The sequence below is a fragment of the Danio rerio genome, chromosome 22 (assembly GCF_052040795.2).
Source record: "Danio rerio strain M-AB ecotype USA chromosome 22, GRCz13ab, whole genome shotgun sequence".
Taxonomy (NCBI): domain Eukaryota; kingdom Metazoa; phylum Chordata; class Actinopteri; order Cypriniformes; family Danionidae; genus Danio; species Danio rerio.
Window position 1 is genome coordinate 41,779,972 of NC_141042.1, and position 25,029 is coordinate 41,805,000.

Here is a 25,029-nt window from a genome sequence, read left to right on the forward strand (position 1 = left end):
CCGTAGCAGGAGCAATAATATTACGCAGCGCTGTTAGCTAGTTACCCGCAGCAGCCGGGGGCTATTTTCAGGCACAATATCAGAGTAATGTCATTTATAGAAATCAACAAAACTATGATCTCAATGATGCCCTGCGGTGCTGGTGGGTAATTCTCCATTTGCGGAGGAGTGAACCTGTGCTCTCCTTCCTGATTAAGAGAGAACGAGCAGGAGAAAGAACAGATGAAACGAAAGAAGGTGGAGGGATAAAGGAAGTAACGATGTCTCCCTGAAGGAAATGACACACTTCATCTGCCTTCTTGGTTGATAAATGAACAAGATTTTATTTGGAGTGAAATACCTAAAAATATAATGAGATCAATAATCTCCCAGGAGAAATTTCCAATACAAAAGCTAGAAATAATGAGTCTTTTCTTTATTCCAAGAGCTCTCTTATTGAATTAAGAGCTGTGTTTCTTGCAACCCAGGCTCATTCTGAAAACGTAGTCCCGTGGACGTTTCTGTAGACAATGAAAAACATCCCGGGAGGTACGTATTTCGGCAGTTTATGCTTTTGCGAATCCTTGTGCACTTTTTCGCATCTCGAACGTCTCTCGGGGGCGCGCTGTTCTCTCGTAAAGCCACTGGAGGCCGCTGTTGCATGACCGTCTGTCTGACTGAATGATTGACTGGGTGACCGGCCAATCGGCCACATTGCTAAACACTGCATGTAAAACAGTGTAACGACTCGGCTGCCTTTGCTTCTCTACTCAACTTAAAAATATGATTGGCAGAATTGTAGAACAGATGGATTAAGATCGTCAAGGGGGTCGAATTGAGACCGTGATCCTTTTCGATGAATCCTGTAGTTCTATGTTGTATGGTAAGTGAAAATAGCAACCCAGGCTCATTCTGAAAACGTAGCCCCGTGGACGTTTCTGGAGACGTTCTGGAGACGTCCCGGGAGGTACGTGTTTGTGCAGTTTTTGCATTTGCGAATCCTTGTGTGCTTTTGAGCATCTCGAATGTCTCTCGCGAGCAGGGCCGGCACGTCCATAGAGGCGACCTAGGGGGCCGCCTAGGGCGGCAGTATAGAGAGGGCGGCTTTCGCGACACCTCCTGTACCACCTGTGTCCTCAGTTATGTCCGCGACACCTCCCTCACCACCCGCATCCTCAGTTTTATTCGTGCATAGGGCGACAGGGCCATCAGCACCAGCGTGTCCTCAGTTATATCCGCGCAAAGGGCGGCAGAATAGAGGTCCGCGACACCACTTCATTTTCATAACCGGTCACTTTCGTTTTCACATTGGGATTGAGGGCGGCGTAATAGTTCTCTGCCTAGAGCGGCAGTTCAGCTTGCTCCGGCCCTTCTCGTGAGTTTCGTTCGTGCCGGCGCTGTTCTCACGCAAAGCCACTGGAGGCCGCTGTCATGTGACCTGCTGTCTGTCTGACTGACTGAATGATCGACTGGGTGACCGGCCATTCGGCCACGTTGCTAAACAAGGCATGTAAAACTGTGTAAAGACTTGTGCGGCTGCCTTTTCTTCTCTCCTGAACTTGAAAATATGATTGGCAGAATTGTAGAATTGATGGATTAAGATCGTCGAGGGGTCGAATCGAGATCCTTATTCGATTAATCCTGTAGTTCTATGTTGTATAGTAAGTGAAAAAAGCAACCCAGGCTCATTCTGAAAACGTAGTCCCATGGAAGTTTCTGGAGGTACGTATGGCTGCATTTAATGTTTTAAGCGAACGCTATGGGCAGTATGACGCCATTCCTTTTCGTGCTTACCGGCTGACCGCTTACCTCCGTGTGGAGGGCTTTCCCACCACAACCAGTTCGTCCAGTTAGCTCGTTGTGCATGTCAGCAGAATTGAGGCGCAGAGAGGAGCTGACCACGATGAAGACAAACGGTTTCATGTCTGGGGAAGAGCGTTTACAAAAATCAGGCAAGACAAAAACAGAATCCAAAAAATAAAGTAAACAAGTTCATAACAGGGCGAGAATGTGGTAAAATTCGAAAATGTGGTCAAAATCAGACGAGGGGTTTTCTTTTTCTGGACGGCTTTTGTAAATTGTTGCTTGGGTTTAGGGAAGGAGGATGGTGGGCGGGTCAATCTGTAAAATTGGTTGGGTTCAGGGAAGGAGGAGAGTGGGGTCAGCCGATTGGCCGGTCGTCCAGTCAATCATTCAGCCAGTCAGACAGACAGTCGTTAGACAGCGGTCTCCGGTGGCGCGAACGGCTCTTACGAGAGACATTCGAGATGCGAAAAAGCGCACACGGATTCGCAAAAATAAAAACTGCACAAATACGTACCTCCTGGGACGTATTTCGCGGTCTCCAGAAATGTCCGCTGGACTACGTTTTCAGAATGAGCCTATGTTGGAAAAAAGAAAAGGACAGAACTGGCTCTTCTTCAATGATTTTGAGACGGGTTTTAGTTCGACTGACCCAGCAAGGACTCGAAATAGTGACCGTCATGCTGTGAGGCGACCTCATGAGGAGCCACCAGGTTTTTGCCTGTCAAAAAAAGTATATATTTTATAATGTTAAATAGTCTGATGACATCATACAGAGGGTGAATGTCAAGCAAAGAGTTTCATTCATCAAGTCTGATTATAAACAAACACAATTAATACACTTTTACCATTAGAGGCTGCTTATACTCACACACTCCTGACACACAACTGGGTTTACACCCCTTAAAAAAGGGATTTCTGCTAAATGGCTTCCCTTAAAATTCAATAAAACAGTAACATTGTGAAATATTTGTACAATTTAAATACATCTTCTGTTTCACTACTGTAAATCTTGCCAAGTATGCTGTATTGAATCACACAGAGCCTTCAAACATGCACATACAGACACAGGAAGAACAAAAGGCGGAAGACAAACCATACAGTTCATTCTGACCACAAGAGCCACAATCTCTGAAGCTTCATGCATGCAGATGTGGAAACATAAGACCCTCTGAATGCAAACACACACACACACACACACTACCCCAAACACCCATAACCGCTGTCTGAGCAGATCAGCAATGGTTAACAATGCTTTCAGATCTTCAGCATGCTTTATTTATCTCAACTAAAGTGTCGTCTTGTATAAATTAAACTGCTGCTCCATCCTGATATCTGATAAGTACTCTAGTCATTAAGCTCTTGTAAAGACTTTGCTATTGAAGTTGCTGTCAGAAATAAAGTGAACCCAGGCAAATATGTGCACTCAGGCTATATTTTTACAAAATGTAAAATACATTACACTGGGTACGTTTCATTGCACATTTTTAGATAACAAATGCACAAGAGGGTGCTGTCTAGATTGTTGTGAACCCGAAATACGTGACTCCGTGTACATTTTAGTGCAGGTTTCCGATTCAAATCCACTAGAGGGTGCTGTCTACATTGGTTTAAACCCGAAATACGTTACTCCGTGTACATTTCAGTGCAGGTTTTCGATACAAATCCACTAGAGGGCGCTGTCTACATTGGTTTGAACCCGAAATACGTGACTCCGTGTACATTTCAGTGCAGGTTTCCCATTCAAATCCACTAAAGGGTGTTGTGTACATTGTTGTGAACCCGAAATACGTGACTTTGTGTACATTTCAGGTTTCCGATTCAAATCCACTAGAGGGCGCTGTGTACATTGTTGTAAACCTAAAATACGTTACTCTGTGTACATTTCAGTGCAGGTTTCCGATTCAAATCCACTAGAGGGTGCTGTCTACATTGTTGTGAACCCAAAATACGTGACTCCGTGTACATTTCAGTGCAGGTTTCCGATTAAAATCCACTAGAGGGTGCTGTCTACATTGTTGTGAACCCGAAATACGTTACTCTGTGTACATTTTTTAGTGCAGGTTTCCAATTCAAATCCACTAGAGGGTGATGTCTGCATTTTTGCGAAGAAACTATTAATAATAAAAAGGAAACAAATAATGTCATAACGAATGCTCTTAAGTAAGTAAATATTAATGTAGCCTATGACAGCAAGCATCATTTTTCTTTTAGTCCAATTTCCAATTTCATAATCCAGTTTACCTTACAGTGTGGTTTTCTTCTGATTAACACGAAATATGTTATTTAGATATCTCAAAAGCATTGCATTTCTCTTTTTTACCATGGACAAAGTAAACCCTAAAGCCATTTCTGCTGACATTTACTGAGTGCTTTTAGTGCGTATCAGTGGTCCGCAACAGAAAATGAGCTCTGAACTCATTTCCTCAGGGACTCTTGAGCATTGGAAACCAATGGTTTTCAAGAGCTACAGCGATGCGTGTTTTTTCACCACAAGGAACTCTGGGAAAAGGACAACATCATGTACCCTGCCGACATCAGCTGGCGTTTCTTCAGAAATAATGACCCTACGCGGAGTCCCACACCAATTAAGGCCCAATGAGCGAGCATGAATAATTGACATGCTACTGGCTGCATAAACTGATTGGAGCCGCATGTTTAATTACCGCAGCCTGATCTATGCCTGGACGGATTTACGCTCATTTGTCTTTCCAGGGACAAGAGGAAGGAGGGGAAAGAATCTATAAATCGCTCCGAGTTGGGCTTGTCATTTGTAAACCAATATGGCAGACGAGTCTCCTAATGAAGGCTAGGACTAGAAATTAGAGGTGGGAATCACTCATGATACAGTACGGTCACAAAATTGTGCTCGCTATAATGATTTATCACAATATTACTACATTCTGTGACAGATGATAGAGGGTAAAATAAATCCTCTAGGATATCTGTAAAACTGGAGAGCACGAATTGTGAAGATAGAGCTACGTATGGCTGCACTTTAAAACGAACACAACAGGGCGGTGTGTTTCTGTTTCTTTTAGTGCTTACATTTACCTGCATGTGGATGGCTTTTCCTCTTATTTCGTCCAGAGGCTCACTGCTTACGTCAAAGGACTTGAGACGCAGAGAGAAGTTGACTGCGTCAAAAAAAGCAGGTAAAACAAAAAGGTAAAAAATAAAATAAACAAGTAAATAACAGTGGGAACGTGGCAAGATCTGAAGATGTGGTAAAAATCAGGCGGCTTTTCTTTTTCTCAATTGTTTTTGAAAACGTTATCGATTGGGTTTAGGTCAGGCAGTCAGTCGGTCTACAGTGCCTTCTGGTGGATTTACGTGAGAACAGCAGGCATGAATGCCACTCTCGGGAGAAATATGAGATCTGAAAAAGCGTACACAGCAGCCTCTGGTGGATTCACGAGAGCAAAACACACAAAAACATAGCTCCTGGGAGTATTTCATGATCTCCAAAAATGTATATGGGGGTATGTATTCGTAATGAGCCTGGGTAAAAAATTCATCCATGAATATCATGATGTCTGTAAAGTTGACATCAAAAAGTAACATTACAAGTGTTAAAGTTCTAGATACCATTTTCCAAAGGATAAATTTAGTACAAATCCATTGAGCAAACACACAAACAAACAAGCAATAGCATTGAAACTAATAACGTTATAAATCAGTGCTTGTTATTGATTACAAAAAGTTATCGAGCTATGCATTCCGTAGAAACGTGTCAATTTAAAAGAAAATCGGTCCCAATACTGAGCCCTGAGGAACACCATTATTAATTGTAGAAGGGAGGGGGGATTACAGCATCTCCAGAGAACACTACAAATTTCCTATTTACCAAACAGAATCTCAACTAGGGGTGCATTTCCGACTATCGTTAGCCAATTAAAGTCGAAAGTTCCGTCATTAAAAATGGAGTTCATTGATTTGGCTTTTTTCAAATCGGTTGTTCCAACGAACATTCACAAACTTGCACGCTTGCAACTAGACCTCTAGAGCTGTAGTTAGAAGTATAGGTCCTGGCTGTGTTCTATTCCCAGTTATCCCCCTATGCTCTAGTCCTTTCGAACGTGCTAACACTTAAACTTGTGATGCTTAAAAAAAAAAACATTGAAGTCATCTCTCTAAGGTGTAATTTGCTTTCTCGACTAAGGTTGATTAAAAGATTTATGCAAAAAAAAAAAATCATCTGATAAATTTTTACAGCAGTTTAATTTGTTGTTTTCATCCCTAATATTACAAAAGGTTAGTAAATTTGCCCGTATTGTCTCGCTGAGTTTTTAAAAAAAATGTTGATTATTATGTGTTAAAATTAGATTTGTCACCAATAGGGTTGGGCGATGTCGACCGACTTGGCATCGTATGATGTCTAATGTAAAACACTGCGATGCCATCGTCATCATGTGAAAAGTGGGTGGGTTGGGTGTTTGATAGAGTGCACGCGACGTGTCGAGCGAGGAGGGATCCGGGGGTGAGACTTATTTGAAGACCTTCCGGGAGACTTGAGATGTCTGAATTTCGAGTTTAACAACTATAGTGAGAAACGATCCAGCGGTACATCCTTGATAAACTGTCCAACATGCACTGCTCTCTGGAGCTCAGAGGAGCACATGACAGTGTGTGTCTGTGTCTGTGTGTGTGTGGTCACGTGATGTGCGTTTTCAGTGGATGGAGGGCTGTTAGAAATGCTAGGTAAAACACAGTCAGGATGTTGATCATTTTTGCTCTAAAATGCCATTTGAACACTAAGACGTATCAGTGTAAGCGGGGCCTGAGTGTGTATTTTTTGCGAGCGGGTTTGCGACGGGGCCGGGGCTCAGCATCGGCAATGCCGGCTCAGCATCGTGTTGTCTATTGGCCATCGGCGATGGATGATGGCATCGTCTATCGGCCCAACCCTAGTGCCCAACAATCATTCTACTAGCTGAAACATAGAAAAAATTAAGGCCAAATTAAGACTCAAAAACACCCCATAGTGGATGAAAACGACCCAACACTACACTAATATATTTTAAACCTTAACAATATTTTAAAATTAAAGACAATTACAAATAAGTAAAAGGTGCTAATATGGTTTCTCGGTTGTGTTTTTTATTAGCTTAATATCTATCAATAACAATCAAGACAAGTCCAGGTTTTAAAAGCAAAAGCGGTCCTAATACTGAGCCCGGAGGAACACCAGTATTAATTGTAGTAGGGGAGGGTAAATCATCTCCAACAGACACTACAAATTTAAGATTTACCAGAGATTTTCCTCATTTTTCTTAGTTTATGGTAACAATAGGGTATTATTTAGTACCAATTAAAGAACATAAGGTAAAGCATAGTCCATTATTAAAAAAACCTGAACCAGCTTTGAACAAACCACTCTTGATTTCCACGCCCAGCCAGTGCGGCATTAATAGAAACTCTTGTATAGTTCAACCACGCTGAATGAAGCAGAGCAGAAGAAGCAAAAAGCTTTGGCATTTCAGTGAATTTCACATTTGCCCTTTTCTCTCAGAAGGCCTGTGGTGTCAAATCTTGAGCTGTGAACCGCCAAAGTCCAGATAAATGAAGGAAACAGTGCTGTTCCTATTAGCAGAGCCATCGAGACACATCTGGGCTTTGCTGATTAATCCAGTCCCACGAGCTCCTCTTAGGCTCTTCCGAGATTCACCTGCCACCAGGTTTGCCTTTAGCAACACAATTATGAACTGTGCTAAGCCTGTCGTCCAAATAACAACAACAGAAAGGTGGAACGCATCCCACTTCTTATTTAATGCCTATGAAATCAAAACTGATGCTAGTTTTTTGATGAACAAGTCATCCGTTTATGTTCATTCATTCATTCATTCATTTTCTTTTCGGCTTAGTCCCTTTAATAATCTGGAGTCGCCACAGCGGAATGAACTGCCAACTTATCTAGCATGTGTTTTACGCAGCAGATGCCCTTCCAGCTGCAACCCATCTCTGGGAAACATCCACACACACTCATATACACTCATACACTACGGACAATTTAGCCAACCCAATTCGCCTATAGCGCAAGTGTTTGGACTGTGGGGAAAACCGGAGGAAACCCACACAAATGCAAGGAGAACATGCAAACTCCACACAGAAACGCCAACTGACCCAGCCGAGGCTTAAACCATGCGACCTTCTTGCTGTGAGGCGACAGCACTACCTACTGCGCCACTGCGTCTGTGCATGTTAATAAAAACAAAAATGTTTGCCCTTTAATTGAAATCTGAAAATGCACTTAGATTAGGCCTGTCTGAGGTAATTGGGCGGGGCTAACACACTTAAGCACGCCCCTCCATCTGTCAGTTATGACAACAAAACAGCAATGGTGAGCAGGAGGAGTCTGTTATAGACTGTTTCCACTGACAGGTATAGTACAGTACGGTACAGGTCGGTACGGGTCACCTTTATGAGGCTTGCGTTTCCACTGCCGCAAGGGTAACCTTTAGGTGGATGTGGTGTATGACAGAAAGTTTCAGACGACGTAATTTTTACTCAAGGAAATGTCACAGTAAAGCTGTACGGGTAAAATCCGAAAAGGTGGTCAAAATCAGACGAGGGCTTTTCTTTTTCTGGACGGCTTTTGTAAATCGTTAGTTGGGTTTAGGGAAGTAAGTGTGTGGGCGGGTCAATCTGTAAAATTGGTTGGGTTTAGGGAAGGAGGAAGAGGATGCACTGTAAAAAAAATTGGAAAAAAGAGGTCAAATGACCTACGGCTACGACCATACCATAAAATTACGGTAAAATTTCGTAGCTGAAATAAAGTGCAAAATATAATAAATCTACAGATATTTTCATTAAACTGTTTACAGAAAAGAGATTATTTCCTAGATTATTATGATCAAATCCGTTCAGTAAAGTTACACAATAAGAGTTGTACAGAGAAACACTGTTATTTTACAGAATTTTCCTAGATTATTATGATCGAACACCATCAATAAACTGACTGCACTAAACGTTCAAGAGAAAACAGTGTTATTTAAAAGAATTTCCCCTAAATCATTACGATTAAACAGCTTTAATCAAATGCCAAGACACATGCTCATGCTCATAATTTAACAGTTTTTCTTTGGATCAAAAAAGTTTGGAAAAAACAACAAACGAGATTCAACTGATTACAATTCTCACGACTTTAACATTACAGCTGTTCCATTTGACTGAACAGTTTTCATGTAAAACATGTAGAGGTTTGAGTTATATGGAATGATTCAGTCACAGATCTTAAATGAAATGGAAGTGTGACGTGAAGGCGACGCTGACAAAGTGCAGATCCAAATGCAGGATTATTACACAGAGATGGTCGGGCAACAGTCAACACAGGGGCGAACAAGTGCAGGGACTCCAGAGTCATGCTCAAATAACAGGCAAATGGTGAGTCCCGGCAGCAGACCACGTAAACAATTAAACAATTAACAAACAAAGCAAAGCAAACAAAGAGAGACGCGTCATAATGTTCACAACAGTACAACAAGAATAAGCCATTGATGAGTGCGTCTGTGCTGCTTTTAAAGTCTGTGTAATCAGTACATAACGATCCTCCGACTGTGTGTGTGTGTGTGTGTGTGTGTGTGTGTGTGTGTGTGTGTGTGTGTGTGTGTGTGTGCGCAATCAGTGGAATCCGGAACAGGTGCATGTGGGCGGATCTTATCTATTTTATTTATTGACAGATTTGATGGTAATAATGTAGGAAAAGTCTGTAAAATAACAGCGTTTATCTGTAAACATTAATGAAAACATCAGTAGATTTATTATTTTTGCACTTTATTTCAACAAAGAAGTTTTACCGTAATTTTAAGGTTTTTGTTTGGCAGCCATTGCCAGTCATTTGATCTTTTTTTAAGATTTTTTTTTTTTCAGAGCAAGTAATTACAATTTATTACTTTAATTTTACATCATTTTAAATGTACTTAAAAAAAAAACAGTGTGTAAATAATACGGCAATTTCATTGTGTAAAACAGGAAAATTGCTGTAATTTGTCATTAATTATATAGTACATAAAATAACAGTCAAGCTTTTAATTTACAGATACTGTTTGTATATTTTACGGAGTTTTGAAAATATTTTAAAATAACAGTAAAAATGCTGTATAAATAATACTGTAATTTCCCTGTAAAAAAAACAAAAAATGTCGGTAATTTGTCTTTAATGATAAAGCACCTAAAATGAAAGTCAAACTGTTAATTTAAAGAGATTGTTTGTCATTTTACTAAGTTTTGAATATAATTTGAAATGATACAAAAAATTACTGTAAAAAATGTAGAGATATTTACTGTGATATTAGGGTTTTTTTTACAGTGTGGGTCAGTCGATTGGCCGGTCGCCCAAATGACAACTGGCTCAGCAGGACCACAGCGCTAACCACTAAGCCACCACAAAGGAGACTGTTTAATTTAAAATATGCTTTAGGTGAACAATGTTTAAGATTATTATTATGATTTAACATGATTTCTCCTTTCTGTTGTTTAGTTATTGATTAAGCATGCATCAAAACAGATCTATCCATATTTAAACGCTACATGTTTCAACATTCAGACAAAGCACGAGAGAAAACAGAACAACGGCTGGATAATTAAAGCAGGGATGATGAGTTCCCTTGAAAACAAGCGAGCAAACGTCATTTTAATACATGCTAAGAGGGTGTTTACCTCGTGGAAGTGCATGTTAATCTGATCCACACTCTCAGAAATCAAAAACACGTCAATCTGATCAGCAACACCCTCGCCATTAATCTTCCTCTCACATATGGCCGGATCTGCTTTCACAGAAACACAGCGTTATAATCATGTAATGCCACATTTATAACTGTTCAAACCAAGCGGAAACCTCCCGCTCTCCCTCGGGAAGCAAATACGGAGGTAACTGAAACTGCAACTCATGGAAATTCTGCTAGTCCTGGCTCCACAATTTCTATTGAGCCCACTGATATAATGGCCAACTCTACAACAGAATAAAGGTGTTTACAGCCTGGTACAAAGAACGATTTTGGCTCAAATAGCTAATATTACCCTTCATGACAACTGTGAGGGGGGTGAATTATTTATAACTCATCCGTTTCATTTATATTAGGTTATATTAAGTCTGCATAATTAAGGGCGTGGCCACTTGAGTGACAGCAAGGTATCGCTGGTCTTCACTTCACCTCAGCTGATTCCGGCTGATTAGCTGCTGAACTCGGCATATACATCCTATTTTTGCGTTTTTTAAGTGGCTTTACAGAGTCAGTCGCCTTTTGGAATTATTTTCTACAATTATCAGATGATATGGCATACTGCGTGCACTTAAGTTTGTTCACAAAACAATTACAAGGCCTCCATTTCCCTGGTGAGTGAAATTATATACTTATATACCATCTCTATGAATGTATTTGTTTTATTTAAGATCATTTATAATGATCTATAGAGCTGTAATGCACTCCAGAGTCTGCCAGATTGATTAGCTGTAGGCTCTAGATCAGTCATCTGAAGTGTTGTCATACACTGTTACTCTGGAGTTCATCAATAGTCTTGCATTTACTAACACAGGCTATATCTGAAGTGTTTGGAAGTGATTCACAGTCTTCTACCTGTAGAAAAAACGTTATACGAGCAATGTTTAGCAGCTTACAGCAGTGTTTTTAAAAGTCTAAACACTTTATTTATACAGTATACAGCCAAGCACATGTGGTCAGAACACAAACCAGTCGCAGGTAATGAAGTATTAAGCGTTTCTCCCAAAGAAAAGCACATCTAAGCAAAATGCTAGCAGGCGTCTGCTCACGCTCCGCCTCTTTGCCCTTATTTGGTATCCCCTGGTTGATGTAATGAGGCGCGAACAAAATGGCGATGGTTGGCCACGCCTACTGGTAGCTTCTTTTAGGTTGTTCAGAATTTACAAATTTAGATATTTTGTGATTCATATTTTTGCTATTATTATTATTATTATTTATGTTTTTATTTTCATTATGAGACCTTAAGCTTTCCTCCAACTTTTCATGTAGGAAAGTTTGAAAAAATGTAACTTTTATTGACATTTTTAACTGTTTAAAGTGATATATTGTTTGGGTTGGTGCTTTAGATTATGATGCAATAGCACTGTAATAAGCTGCCAGTATATTCTCAGTTAGTTCTTCTCAGGTCTCTACACTGGCTCTCAGTTACATTCGGAATAGAGTTTAACGTATTATTACTGCTCTATAAACCTTTTTCATGGCTGCTGCATGGAGGGCGCCATAGCGACCAGCTTCTTCCTGTAGAATGCTAAAAACTTCCGTTCACAGCGTGTACAACTGGTAATTTGCGCTCCGAAAATGGGTTTCAATTACGCTTTTAATGGATAACAGAGTGTTTTTGTGACACACAACTTAGAAATGTGTCTGTTAAAGCCGTTATGATCTGTCACGTGTGGTTTAAGCGCGTCAGAAATACGAGAAAAACGTTCTCCTAGTTCACGTGTCTGCCGTCAGAAATACAGTGTGTGTGTGCGTTCCCCGCCTGTCAGCTGTTAGCTCAGCGGCTCTTTAACACACACACACACACACACACACACAGAGAGAGAGAGAGAGAGAGCAAACCAGAGTACTGGCATGAAACTTAACAGGTATAAAAGTCGTGCAATTTTCAAAAATGAGCAATAAAAGTCTGTTATTGATCCTCTGCTGCTGATTTGCTGTTCATTCTAATCGTGAGCCGTTTGTGTTTTATTTCGTGTGTTGTTTTCACCACGGTTTGTGTTTTTCTGTGTTTTCGAAATGACACTCGCCTATATTTTGGATGGACAACAGTATTAGCTCAAAGAGGATAAAAGCAGGTAAAATAGATTAAAACTATCGTGTCAAAGCTGTCCAAATGTGACTGTTTACACGAATCAGCTGCCGACTGGGAGTTCTTCGCATTCTCCTTGCGCATACACGCAAAGCATCATGGGTAATTTTGCGTTCCAAGAAAAAGGTCTATAATTCACTAAATGGCCTAGAAGCTCAAAACATCACAGATATGCTCACTGAATACAATCACTCAGATCTTGGGGATCAAGTAAATTAGAAATTCCAAGAGTTCATTCAAAGCAGGGTTGATCAGCCTTCAACTACTAACAGCGCCCCCTGCTGCTGGAATCAGCTTCCAGAAATGATCTGATGTGCTCCAACATTAGGCACATTCAAAAGACTGGCCTTTACTGAATGAGCACTTTGCTGCGTCGCACAAATAGCATTAAAACAGTATGTCTTTCTTTTGGTTTTTATTCTTTTATAACCCGTTTTAACACAATTTAATCTGTTTTCATCTGTTTTAATCACTTTATTTTCTGGTTTGTTTTATTCTTGTTTATGTAAATCGCTTTAAATTACCACTGTGTATGAAACGAGCTATATAAATAAACCTTGCCTTGCCTAGATTACAGACTTAATTCTCCATATATTATTTATTATACAATAGTGTTTCAAACCACTAAAGTATTAGGCTAGTAATAAAATGCACAGCTGAGTTTATCATCATCAAACATTCAACCGAGCAGAGATCAACATCCCACGATACATTTCAAAACCGTAATTATTTTGCATTTAATTATTCAACTACTGCACATCTGAATGCATTTCGACTTCCTCTGAAAACACTAAGATGTTTATTTCATTTTTATATTATTCGTCTCTATTGAAAGTATCTGCTTGCAGACTGTTTATTATACTAATGCACTCCCCTACAGAATCATCCCAATCAATCTAAAACTACTCTGTAAAACCCAACAGTCACCTTTATCAAATGAAATGAGTGCAGTCCAAATCGGCTGAGAGTTAATTCTACTCATTTGAAAAGAGTTTTGAACTCAGTGTTGAAGGTAATGAGTTAATGAAATAGCTCATTAATTCAACTTAAATGGAGTAAGTTCACAGTACTCATATAGATTAGTTTTTGAACTGAAATGGTTTGTTGCAATTGGTTAACTGAAATGGTTTAAGTTGCCTTAACTTATTGAGTTTACAGTACTCAGTTGGTTTGAGTTCTCTTCATTTATTGAGTTTTACTGTGCTCAAATTGCTTCATTTACTCAAATAGATTAAGTTCACAGTATTGATTAGAGTTAGTTTTTGAACTTAAATGGTTTATTGCAATCGGTTTCCTCAAATGGTTTGAGTTACCTTAACTTTTTAGGGTTTTCACTATATGAATTCTTTCCAAACTATTATTAAACTGACACTGTAAAAAAACGCGTATTTGAGTTGGGACAACATGAAGGAATTAAGTTCACTTATTTATTATTATTTTTTTATATAAATTTAAGTGGGTTGAACATGAAACAATTATGATGTCTAAACAATCTCCAGAATTATATTGTTTCAGCTCATTTTAAATCAGTAGCTTGAACAAACAGCAAACATAATTTTTTGAGTGCATCTAGTGAAATGATATTTATATCGCAATGTATATCGCAGAATAAAAAATATCGCAATATTAGATTTTTACAATATCCCGCAGCCCTACTCTGTAAATCATAAAATTCATTCATTCAATTTTTTCGGCTTAATCCCTTTATTAATTAGGGGTTGCCACAGAGAAATGAACCGCCAACTTATCCAGCATATGTTTCTACACACCGGATGCCCTTCCAGCTGCAACCCAACACTGGGAAACACATACACTCTCATTCACACAATTTAGTTTATTCCATTCATCTATAGCGCTTGTGTTTGGACTGTGGGGGAAACCGGAGCACCCGGAGGAAACCCACATGAACACATGCAGAACATGCAAACTCCACACAGAAACGCCAACTGACACAGCCAGGACTCGAACCGACGACCTTCTTTCTGCGAGGCGACAGCGATACCCACTGCGCCGCCTCATTAAATACAGTAACTGTTAATTAACAGATATATTTACAGTGTGTAGGCTGTGTAATATGTAGGCCGGTGTTATATACATGTTATATATAGCATGTTACACATAGCAGATTTGTATTAAATCGACTATGGCGAATGCAAAACACTTCCATGCAGTTAACAAAACATCCCTAATCTTCATTCTGAAACCAAAACAATCACAAGCATTTGCAAAGTTGCAATTAAATGATCTGTAATGCAATGCAATGAGGTAAACACGACAGACATATAGAGAAAACAATAAATGGAGTACCCCGAATTTTTTTTTGCTGATCCCACAAGACAGTTTCCAGGTCAACTAAAGTCCGATCCAAACCCGATGTCCTATGTGTGTGTGTGTGTGTTTGCAATGCTTTTCAACTTCAGTGGGTGTGTTTATATACATATGACACCAAAAAAAACATGAGATTATCATAATCAAACCAAACGCATTCCTGTGTAAACACACACACACACACACACACACACACACAGTCCGCCGTTATGTTTGCACATGAAGCGTTTCAGCATCACAACATTACATGAATCGTGTGACCAAAACATCCACAGTAATGTTTTTTTCTGTCACTTGTGTCCACCAGTGTCCATCAAACAATGTATGTTTCATATTAGTAGAGCACTGCACGCATAGATCAATGTTGACCTCTTTTACCATAACACGCGCGAGTTAAAGCCATGCACGGCGCAGTTTCTGAGCTCTGTTATTTACACACACATGAACAATAGCATTCATCGCTTCATACCTCGGCACGCAGCTTGGTGATGAGCGGTCAATCTCCCACGTTGCGAATAAATTCATGGGCACGGGCATGATGGGAGCCGATCCCGGGGCTCCGGCCATGGCTGGTCCTCCCGCGGGCGCGGCGGCGGCGGCGGCTGCGGGAGCGGGTGCACCGCCGCCCGGGCTCAGGAAGGCGGCCCGGACCCCTCCTCTCTCCACAGCCGCGGCCATCATCTGGCTCTGAGCAGGACTGGACCTCTGTGTTCACGCAGTGGGTCCGGACGGATTTCGGCTGCCTCTCATTTCTCACATACCCAGATTTGCGATGGTCAGAAGGCGGAGCTTCGGAGGAGAATGTGGAGCAGATGCGGCGCTGCGCTCGGCCGAGAGAGGGCGCTAAATCACGGGCACTCTTTTGGTTCAGTTCAGTTCAGTAGGCCACTGGCGCTCCACATCCTCTCCACAATGATTCTGTTCAACCGATTCGCGAACATAACAGTTACATGAGCAGTTTTAACAGTTAAACGTAATATTGGATGTATGAGTACAGATGTAAAATAGGAAAATAATACAAAAAATGACAAATTATTATACCACAGTTTAGTTAACTTGCGTCCCCTGTCAATCATATCGATACATCCACATTTCTTTCATATTTAATTACCTAAGCTACTAAACAAGTTACCTTATTTTAGAGAAGCAGCAGCAGGATAATGTTAATCTCGCATTCGCGAGTCATTTATGCAAATAATCGCCTCAGGTCTTGTCCAAACATATTCTGATATAAATTCACATTGTTGTTATAGATTAAATATAACACGGGAATGCGGTTGAAACATGTTCCAGTTTGCTAGATGATAATTAATAGCCATTCAACAACAACTTTACCGAAGCCTCTCTACTTGACGGTTGGTCTAGCGCGTCCGCCATGTTTGTAGTTTGTTTACACTTTTTACCCAAGCTTGTAGTTCTAAACAAATTCACGTCCAACGTGCACTTTGTGAGCAATGTTAGCGGTTAGAGTAGGGACGCTTCTACACCTTTGGCATACTCTTTTCCATATGGTTTGGGACATACTAATTATATTTTGGAAGACTATTGAGCAATTCCAGCGTTATGGACGTGACATCAATAACTCAAATTCACAGAGAAAGTATATTGAAACATCTGTTTATATTTTCCAAAAATAACTAACCATGGAGTTATGTGGGCAGAAATATCAATCTATAAACATGTTTTACACTTTACATGAGGAAAATAAGCATGCGTTCTGGATGTGACCAAAAAGTCTGCAAGTTTACAGCACATAGAAATTCTGTGAATTAAACTGCACAACCCTAAAGAAACAATGCTAATCAAAAGGATAAGAGTTGGCTCACTGAACAAATTGATTCATATTATTTTATTTGACATTTTTGTATATGAGGAAAAAAGCTTTGTTGTGGATGTGCCGTCTCTCCGTTGTGGATGTGACGGACGTGAAATTGCCACTTGACTTTTGTAAATCAAATCTAATTAGTTAGAACATTGGCATGTTTGAGTATTTTTACAGTAGGCTACTGTATCCCTGCTGAAAAATCCAGCTTAAACCAGCCTAGAATGGTTGGTTGGTTTTAGTTGGTCGACCAGCCTGGTTTTAGAGGGGTTTTGGCCATTTCCAGGCTGGTTCCAGCCATTTCCAGCCTGATCTTAGCTGGTCAGGCTGTGAGATGACCAGCTAAAATCAGCTTGACCAGCCTAGCCACCAGACTGGGAGCCCAGCCAAAACCAGCTATGTCCAGCTAAAACCAGGCTGGAAATGACTGGAAAACAGCCTGGAAATGGCCAAAACCCCTCTAAAACCTGCCTGGTTGACCAGCTAAAACCAGTCAACCATTCTAGGCTGGTTTAAGCTGGATTTTTGAGCAGGGTAAAACAAGCATACACAAAAAAACTTTGAAAGGGTTTCACTATTTTGGTAAAACCTTAGTTGTTTTTATGGCAAGGTTAACATTTGCATGGAATTTCTCTATTTAGGATGGACGGTATGCAAATTGGGAAGCAGCATGAGTTTTCTCAAGACTCCTTTCCACTGCACATGACCGGGAGTCATTCATTTCAAATGGAGAGGAAATGTCCAGGAGCTGCATGGAGTTCTGTTCATCTCTGTATGCTGAAAATTCGGATCCGAACTGAGCTGCAGATTTGTTGAAATATTTGAACTCCTGTGACCAGACCGTATGCGACCGACTGTATTTTTTGAATTAAAAAAAGTCCATATTAACCAAAAACACTTCTGTTCCTAAATGTAAGTAATAAAAATATAATGTTTAATGTTGTCTCCACATTCCCTCCAATATTTTTAGCGGTCTATAAGTTTCCAGTATTCATTCATTCATTCATTCATTCAATGGTGAACGCACAGAGAATAAAGGCTCTTGCTTTTGCTCTCCTTCATTTCAGACACTGCAAGAACAGCTTCTCTCCCATGGTGCACGTCAGAACCAAAAATTCTGTGCCACTGCCACAGGGGGGCGTATTCCGACAGTCATGTCCGAATTTCGTGTGCAGTGGAAAGGCAGCTTCAGAGTAAATTTCAATCTACAGCTGAACAAATCATTATAGAACAGGTAAATGACAAATCATTTCGATATCTTCTCCTCTTTTGTTTGTTGTAGTGCTGTTTTTATACCACAATCTAGTAGTGATTGCGCTGCTTTGGCTTTTTCAGGGTTAATTATTGTGAAATCCAGACTAAAAAGAGAAATAATGGGGAATCTCTGTAGACTCCTGATGGTATTTCATGCTGTGCAGCCTTATAATCTTAAAATGTGAGAAAAATCGTCTGCTTTGTTATTAATTTAGACATTATGCTAGAGAATCATTAAAATACTAGCTTGGCATGGATTTGGATGGCAGGTGAGGGACTATGATTCGAAGATATTATGCTGATAGCATTTTGGCACCTACTGCACCTTCAATCTGGTAAAGAAATCAATCCCAGTCTGTTTTGTTCAGCATTTTCTTTATAAATGTAAATGACTCGATGTCACTAAAATAACAGACTGCCATGCAATGATAATCAGCGAAGGGCAGGCAAACGATCCAGCAATCATGGTTTGATTTCAAATGTAAACCCTGTCATGTGTGAAATGCTGTAATGTACACTTGCACTCCAGTGACTCATATATTCACGCCTTGCGAACAGACCCTGGCATTTGGTGAGATGCATCACACATATTGTCTCTGCAGTTCACGGAGAAAAATAATGAGTTGCAAATTACTGTTGAAGCTCTGACAAATTGCTCTTGCATTACCTGCATATTAATGCCGCAGTGTGTGATTTTACCATTAACATTCAACATTCACTGAACTGTAGTTGTTCATTTATACGGCGATTACATTAATAGATATATTACAGAGCTGAAATGGAAAATGAAATGGCGCATGGGATTGATCATACCATCCAGAAAGCAAAACTCTGGACCAGATCTGTGCCAGTGCTCTTTGGCATTTGAGAACAATTTATCACAGATTTTTACTCTGTTTGCTCTGATATGTTGCTTTGTGTGTGGTTGATCATTACTTTATAAAAAAAGGAGTTGGCATTTCCTTGGCAGTGTGAGTGCAGTGTGTGACGTCAAACCTCGGAGGCTACACTCTTACCCTAAAATCCTACTTCTTATTTTCAGTTGTATACACACTTGTATTCTGTTAGCTAGACAAAAACAGTACCCATGGTCAGTGAACGGCTGTAAGGTGGACATGATGGATATTTTAGTGGTCTTGTGCCATATTGACAAAGCATCTGAACATTTTGACTTGCAGTGCTTACACGATGCCAAAGGGACGAAGCATTTTGGGGGCACTGACGGTTTAAATGAGAAGGAAATTGAGTTTTGATGCATGAGTGAACCGTTTTGGGAAAGGTATGAGCTTTTGCAAGTGTTGTGCTGAACTGTAACACTGTTTTGCCAAATGATCTTAGAATTTTGAGGATGTACTTTCTGTTTCAAAAAATGAGTCAAACTAATGGAGAAACACTGTAAAATGGTTTCCTCAAACAGTTTGAGTTGCCTTAACTTATTGGTAGGCCCACACGGAATCTGCGCCCGCAGAATTCCGCAGATTTCTGGAGATTTCTAGCCCATTATTAATTCTATTTATTTACTTGAGTAAATGTGTAAATATGAATTTATTCAGTTTTTATTCAGTAATTTATTACTTTTTATTTAATATATTAAGGTTTTAGTTCGCAGAAATCCGCAGATTTTTACCAAAATTCTCTGCAGAAATAGCAAAAATGTCCGCAGATTCCGTCTGGCCCTGCTTATTGAGTTTACAGTGCTCAGTTGGTTTGAGTTCTTTTCATTTATTGAGTTTTACTGTGCTCAAATTGCTTCGTTTACTCAAACAGATTAAGTTCACAGCACTCATTAGGGTTAGTTTTGAACTTAAATGATTTGTAGCAATCGGCTTCCTCAAATGGTTTGAGTTACCTTAACTTTTTGGGTTTTACAGTGCACTATATGTTATACTATGTATCGATGTTCTTCTAGCTGCAACCCAATACTAGGAAATACCCCCACACACACACTCAAATTCACACACACATTTTGATTTACCTCCTTACTTCTGTGATTTGATTGGACAGGAATCACAGGACTGACTTTTCTAATCCCCAGACTCAAAAAATAATACAATAGTAACTGCAGATTGAAGTAAAGTGGTGGAGTAAAAGTACTAATACCACACTAAAAAGTGCTCAAGGGAAAGTAAAAGTACACATTTACAATTCCTGATATAAACTACTCTAATACAGTCATTTGAGTATTTGTTATTAGTTACTTAACTCCACTGACCACACATCAGTACTTGCAACTAGAGGTCATTTACCAATTTAACAGACATCCCAGCTGAAAAATCCAGCTTAAACCAGCCTAAGCTGGTTGGCTGGTTTTGGCTGGGCTCCCAGCCTGGCTAGGCTGGTCAAGCTGGTTTTAGCTGGTCATCTCCCAGCCTGTCCAGCTAAGACCAGACTGGAAATGGCTGGAAACCAGCTTGGAAATGGCCAAAACCCCTCTAAAACCAGGCTGGTCGACCAGCTAAAACCAGCCAACCTGCCTAGGCTGGTTTATTCGACTCATCAGTGGTGATCATCCAGTCATATGCCATTACTTTTTGTCCAAACTCCAGGCAATTGCACTTACTGTTTGCACATGTGCCAAAGCTTTTGCAATTCACTTAAATAATTAAGAAACGCCACTCTGAAGTGAGCAACAAGCTAAATGTTCAGAGATCTAAACTTATTGTTTTGAAAACTAAACAACTAAGCAATATGAGACAAACTGTCCTGAAAAATCTTTTCCCCTGGATTTTATGTCCGACGGCGCCCTCTTGTGTCCAGTAGGAAGAAAACAGATAGCATTCACCATGCAGATAAACAGATAGATGGATGGACAGACAGACAGACAGACAAATTAGATAGATAGATAGATAGATAGATAGATAGATAGATAGATAGATAGATAGATAGATAGATAGATAGATAGATAGATAGATAGATAGATAGATAGATAGATAGATAGATAGATAGATAGATAGATAGACATAGATATATAGATAGATAGATAGATAGATAGACAGACAGACAGACAGACAGATAGATAGATAGATAGATAGATAGATAGATAGATAGATAGATAGATAGATAGATAGATAGATAGATAGATAGTCTGCTCTTTAGTCTGGTGAATTGTACAGATTGGAGAATTCTGCTTCGTTTGTTGCGTTTGTGCATTTTTTAATGATACTTAAAACATTTACAACTATTAGAGACAAAATAGTTACAAACAGAATTGACCTGCATTTTGCATTCATTTCAATGTTACATAAATAAAACTGATATTTATAAATATCTCTTTTATAAACATATAAATAGTTTTTAAAACATAAATACATTTATGCCAGAATGAAATACATGAATGTACAGCAGCAGCAGCAGCAATATACAGCTTTCCTCATCCTCGTCATGGTCCGCCGTGAGTGTTTCTTTATACATATGTTTGTTTGTTTGTTTGAATGATTTTTGTCCGTCTTATCGTCCACTAGTGGTTCTTCGTACCATTAGTCTCAGTTTTTTGCCTTTTTTTCCCTCATAGAGAAGCAGCTCAGTTTGTCATATCCGCACTCGATGACGTCTGTGATGCTCTGAAAGAAAGAGCAGATTCAAACATATTAGGTCACTTCCACATGTACACGAGTTCTCCCTGCTTTCATTGTTAATAAATCTCCGTTCACATGAAAACACAAACACACTGTGATGCACGTTAATCAAAGACTCTAGAATACACAAGACGTGTCACCTGTATAGTTTTGAATGGGGAAAAGTGTAACGGTCAATATGAAGAATGAAGTCCCGCCTTCTAGTACAGGAGCCAATCAGCGGTCACTATAGACTGTCTCTGGGGGAGGGGCTCGAACAAGAGTAATTTTCTGCAGATTTTGTGTGATTCAAACTTTTAGTAATAAAACTAAAGAGACAGATGTTGTTTAATTTTATTCTTGATTCCTCATATGACATTTATTCATAAGCTTCGTAATCTAGAATTTAATAGTTCCCCATTTAAACTGAATACGTTAGTAAAATGAGTAAAATGCAAGTCGTCAATGCAAACGTGACAACGACACAGAATACACAATGCGTTTGTCATGAACGTACTGAATTTGAATCAATCACGTATGGTGGGAACCTGGCAGTATTTTTAGCCAATTTAGTTTTGGAGGTTTCATACACTGTAAAAAAAATGTAACCCCCCCCCCCCCCCCAAAAAAAATTGACATTTCTGGTAAATTTCTGTAATATAATATCAATTATTTTACAGTAAATTTTTTTAATCTAATATTCGTTATTTTACTGTAAATTTCTATAATGTAATATTCATTATTTTCTGGTAAATTTCTGTAATTTAATGTATGTTATTTTACAGTAAATTTCTGTAATGTAATGTAATATCCATTTTTTATGGTAAATTTCTGTAATTTAATATCCTTTATTTTACGGTATATTTCTTCAATGTAATATTCGTTATTTTACGGTAAATTTCTGTAATTTAATGTCTGTTATTTGATGGTAAATTTCTGTAATTTAATGTCCGTTATTTTACTGTAAGTTATTTTAATTAAATGTCCGTTATTTTACGGTATATTTCTTTAATGTAATACCCGTTATTTTACGGTAAATTTCTGTAATTTAATGTCTGTTATTTTATGGTAAATTTCTGTAATTTAATGTCCGTTATTTTACTGTAAATTATTTTAATTAATTGTCTGTTATTTCACTGTAAATTTTTGTAATGTAATATCCATTTTTTTTACAGTAAATTTTTGCAATTTAATGCCATTATTTAAAAAACTAATTTCCGGCACCCCAGCTGCCAAAAATAAACCGTAATATTACAGATTTTTTTTTACAGTGTGGTTGAATTTTGGGCTGATCTTCGCTGCTCTTCATTTCAACAGTAAGAGGAGAATGTGAAGCTTTAATTAGAACAGGTTTGCCTTAAATATTGCAATGTACACAACATTATAAAAGTCACTAAAGAGAAGAACTACATCTGTCAAGAGATGATTAAACTAAGAGAAAGCTGTCTGAAAGAGACGTCTGGGTGCTAATAAACCATAAAACCACAGCTGCCCAATAAATAAATGTGCACTTTCCACTAAACTGTTGGTCTGGAGCTCCACAGGGTCACTACACATGGCCGGCTGCTATAGTTGTGCCAATGGCAAACAATGGTTTTAATCATGCCAGAAGCTAAAATCTTGGTCTGTAAACAATGTGAAACATGTATTGGTCTCTGAATAGTCCACCTTCACAGCAGATCATCCTGAGATGTTCAAATGAGATTACATGAATGTAAAGGTCATGATCTGCGGTGTGATTTCGGTGGTCATGTGACCGTGTGTTGATCTGCTCACCATGAGAGGTTGTTAATGGAGTGGTAGTGGGACGGCTGGCAGCCCATCCCGCTCATGGTCCCTATCCTGTCCATCTTGTGTCCGAAGCAGCCGCTCCGGGCTGTCGCTCCGCCTTTCTTAGATCCGGCTCTGTGTCTGCGGGTCCCTTGCTGTTCGTTCATGATCCGCGCCCAGGGGCCCCGTGCCCGAGTGTCCGTCCGGATGTCCCGCAGCAGACGCACCCTGTTCTCCAGCCTCCGCTGACTGTCCTCAGCCTCCAGGAACTCAGACAGCTCCTCTCCCAGCAGCACCCTGAGGGACTGAGACAAACACACACACAGAGCGTCAGCACGCGCACACTCACCAGACACACAGACACTTCATAATGACTCTGGATTCACTCTATACACTCTGACACATGTTGGGCTGATGTCCTAACCCAAAGTTGGGTTGTTGTTTTTTTTTAATAAAACTTAACAATTAAAACAATTTGGTTAGGTTTATCCATATTCGACCCAACACTGGATTAATTTTTTTAATCTTAACACTTTTAATCCTACAGTTGGGTTTGCCCACAGCTGACCCAATGTCGGGGGTATTTTGTCAATAAAATTTAATGAACACTTTTTAACCCAACAGTTGATTTTGTCCATATTTGACCCAATTTTAGGTTAACTTATTTTTAAATATTTTTATTTTATTTAAATCCATTTTAAATGGTTGGGATCGTCCACGTTTGACCCAACATGAGGTTTTCAATTACATTTAAATTACACCATTTAACCCAATTGTTTGGATTGTCCATATTTGACCCAATGTTAGGTTCATTTTTTTATTAATTTTAAATAACTATTTTAACCTCATGGTTTGTCCATATTCGACCCAATGTATTCGACCCAAACCCAAAGGTTTTTTTCAACACAATTTTAACAACACTTTTAGATACCAATGATTGGGTTATTATTTTTTTTTCAATTCAATTTAAACAACACTTTTAAATACCAACAGTTAGGTCTGTCCATAATTGACCCAACACTGGGTTAATTTTGACCCAACAATAGGTTCATTTTTTCCAAATACATTTAAATGACACTTTTTAACCCAATTGTTTCTTTTGTCCAAATTTGACCAAATGTTGGATTTATTTTTCAATTAAATTTAAATATCTATTTTAACCCAGTGGTTTGTCCATTTTTTTTGACCCAACGTTGGTTTAATTTGTTCAATACAATTTAAGCAACACTTTTAGATACCAACGGTTGGGTTTGTCCCTATTTGACCCAACATTGGGTTCATTTTTCCCAATCAATTTTAAGCAACAGTTTTTAACCCGGGGTAAAACAACCCAGCATTGTTTATAGAGTCAATGCAGAATGTAAATGTTGTGTGTTTGGAGTATTAAAAACTCTGCATTAGTGCAGAACTCAATGCAGTCTACCATAAACACGCTGCTAATAAAACGCTAAAGTCATTAAAAACACTGCAGCAACCTTAATCATCCCATATTTTGATTTGTTTCAGAGCTCAGAACTCACCATTAGTACTCACTATACTCACATCTGTGCAGAACACATACTTTATAACACATATTTTACAAATTTTAAACAATTTATATACTGTAAAAATGTTACTTGTCACATATTTGGAGTATTTGAAGCTGGAATCTGTGCAGAACACGGTTGTTAAACAAACTTTGCTAAACCTAAATGGCTTTTTTGAGAA

At 39.1% G+C, this 25,029-nt stretch overlaps 3 protein-coding genes across 6 annotated transcripts in view; 1 reads left to right on the forward strand and 2 right to left on the reverse strand.

The window, feature by feature from the left end:
- Positions 1-15,696, reverse strand: part of si:ch211-126j24.1 — an 89,754-nt gene extending 74,058 nt beyond the window's left edge. For all 4 annotated transcript variants that reach the window (XM_087304679.1, XM_087304677.1, XM_087304678.1 and 1 more), the window contains exon 1: positions 15,392-15,696. In XM_087304679.1, coding sequence (XP_087160805.1) covers positions 15,392-15,603 — 212 coding nt within the window. In that variant the 5' untranslated portion in view covers positions 15,604-15,696. The remainder of the gene's footprint in view (positions 1-15,391) is intronic.
- anos1b (anosmin 1b) overlaps positions 1-25,029 on the forward strand; it is a 347,052-nt gene that overhangs the window by 16,729 nt on the left and 305,294 nt on the right. The window lies entirely within an intron of this gene.
- nppc (natriuretic peptide C) overlaps positions 21,127-25,029 on the reverse strand; it is a 5,921-nt gene continuing 2,018 nt past the window's right edge. The window contains 2 exon segments of the mRNA NM_001109940.2: positions 21,127-21,558; positions 23,329-23,627. Of these exon segments, the coding sequence (NP_001103410.1) occupies position 21,558; positions 23,329-23,627 (300 nt within the window). The 3' untranslated portion in view covers positions 21,127-21,557.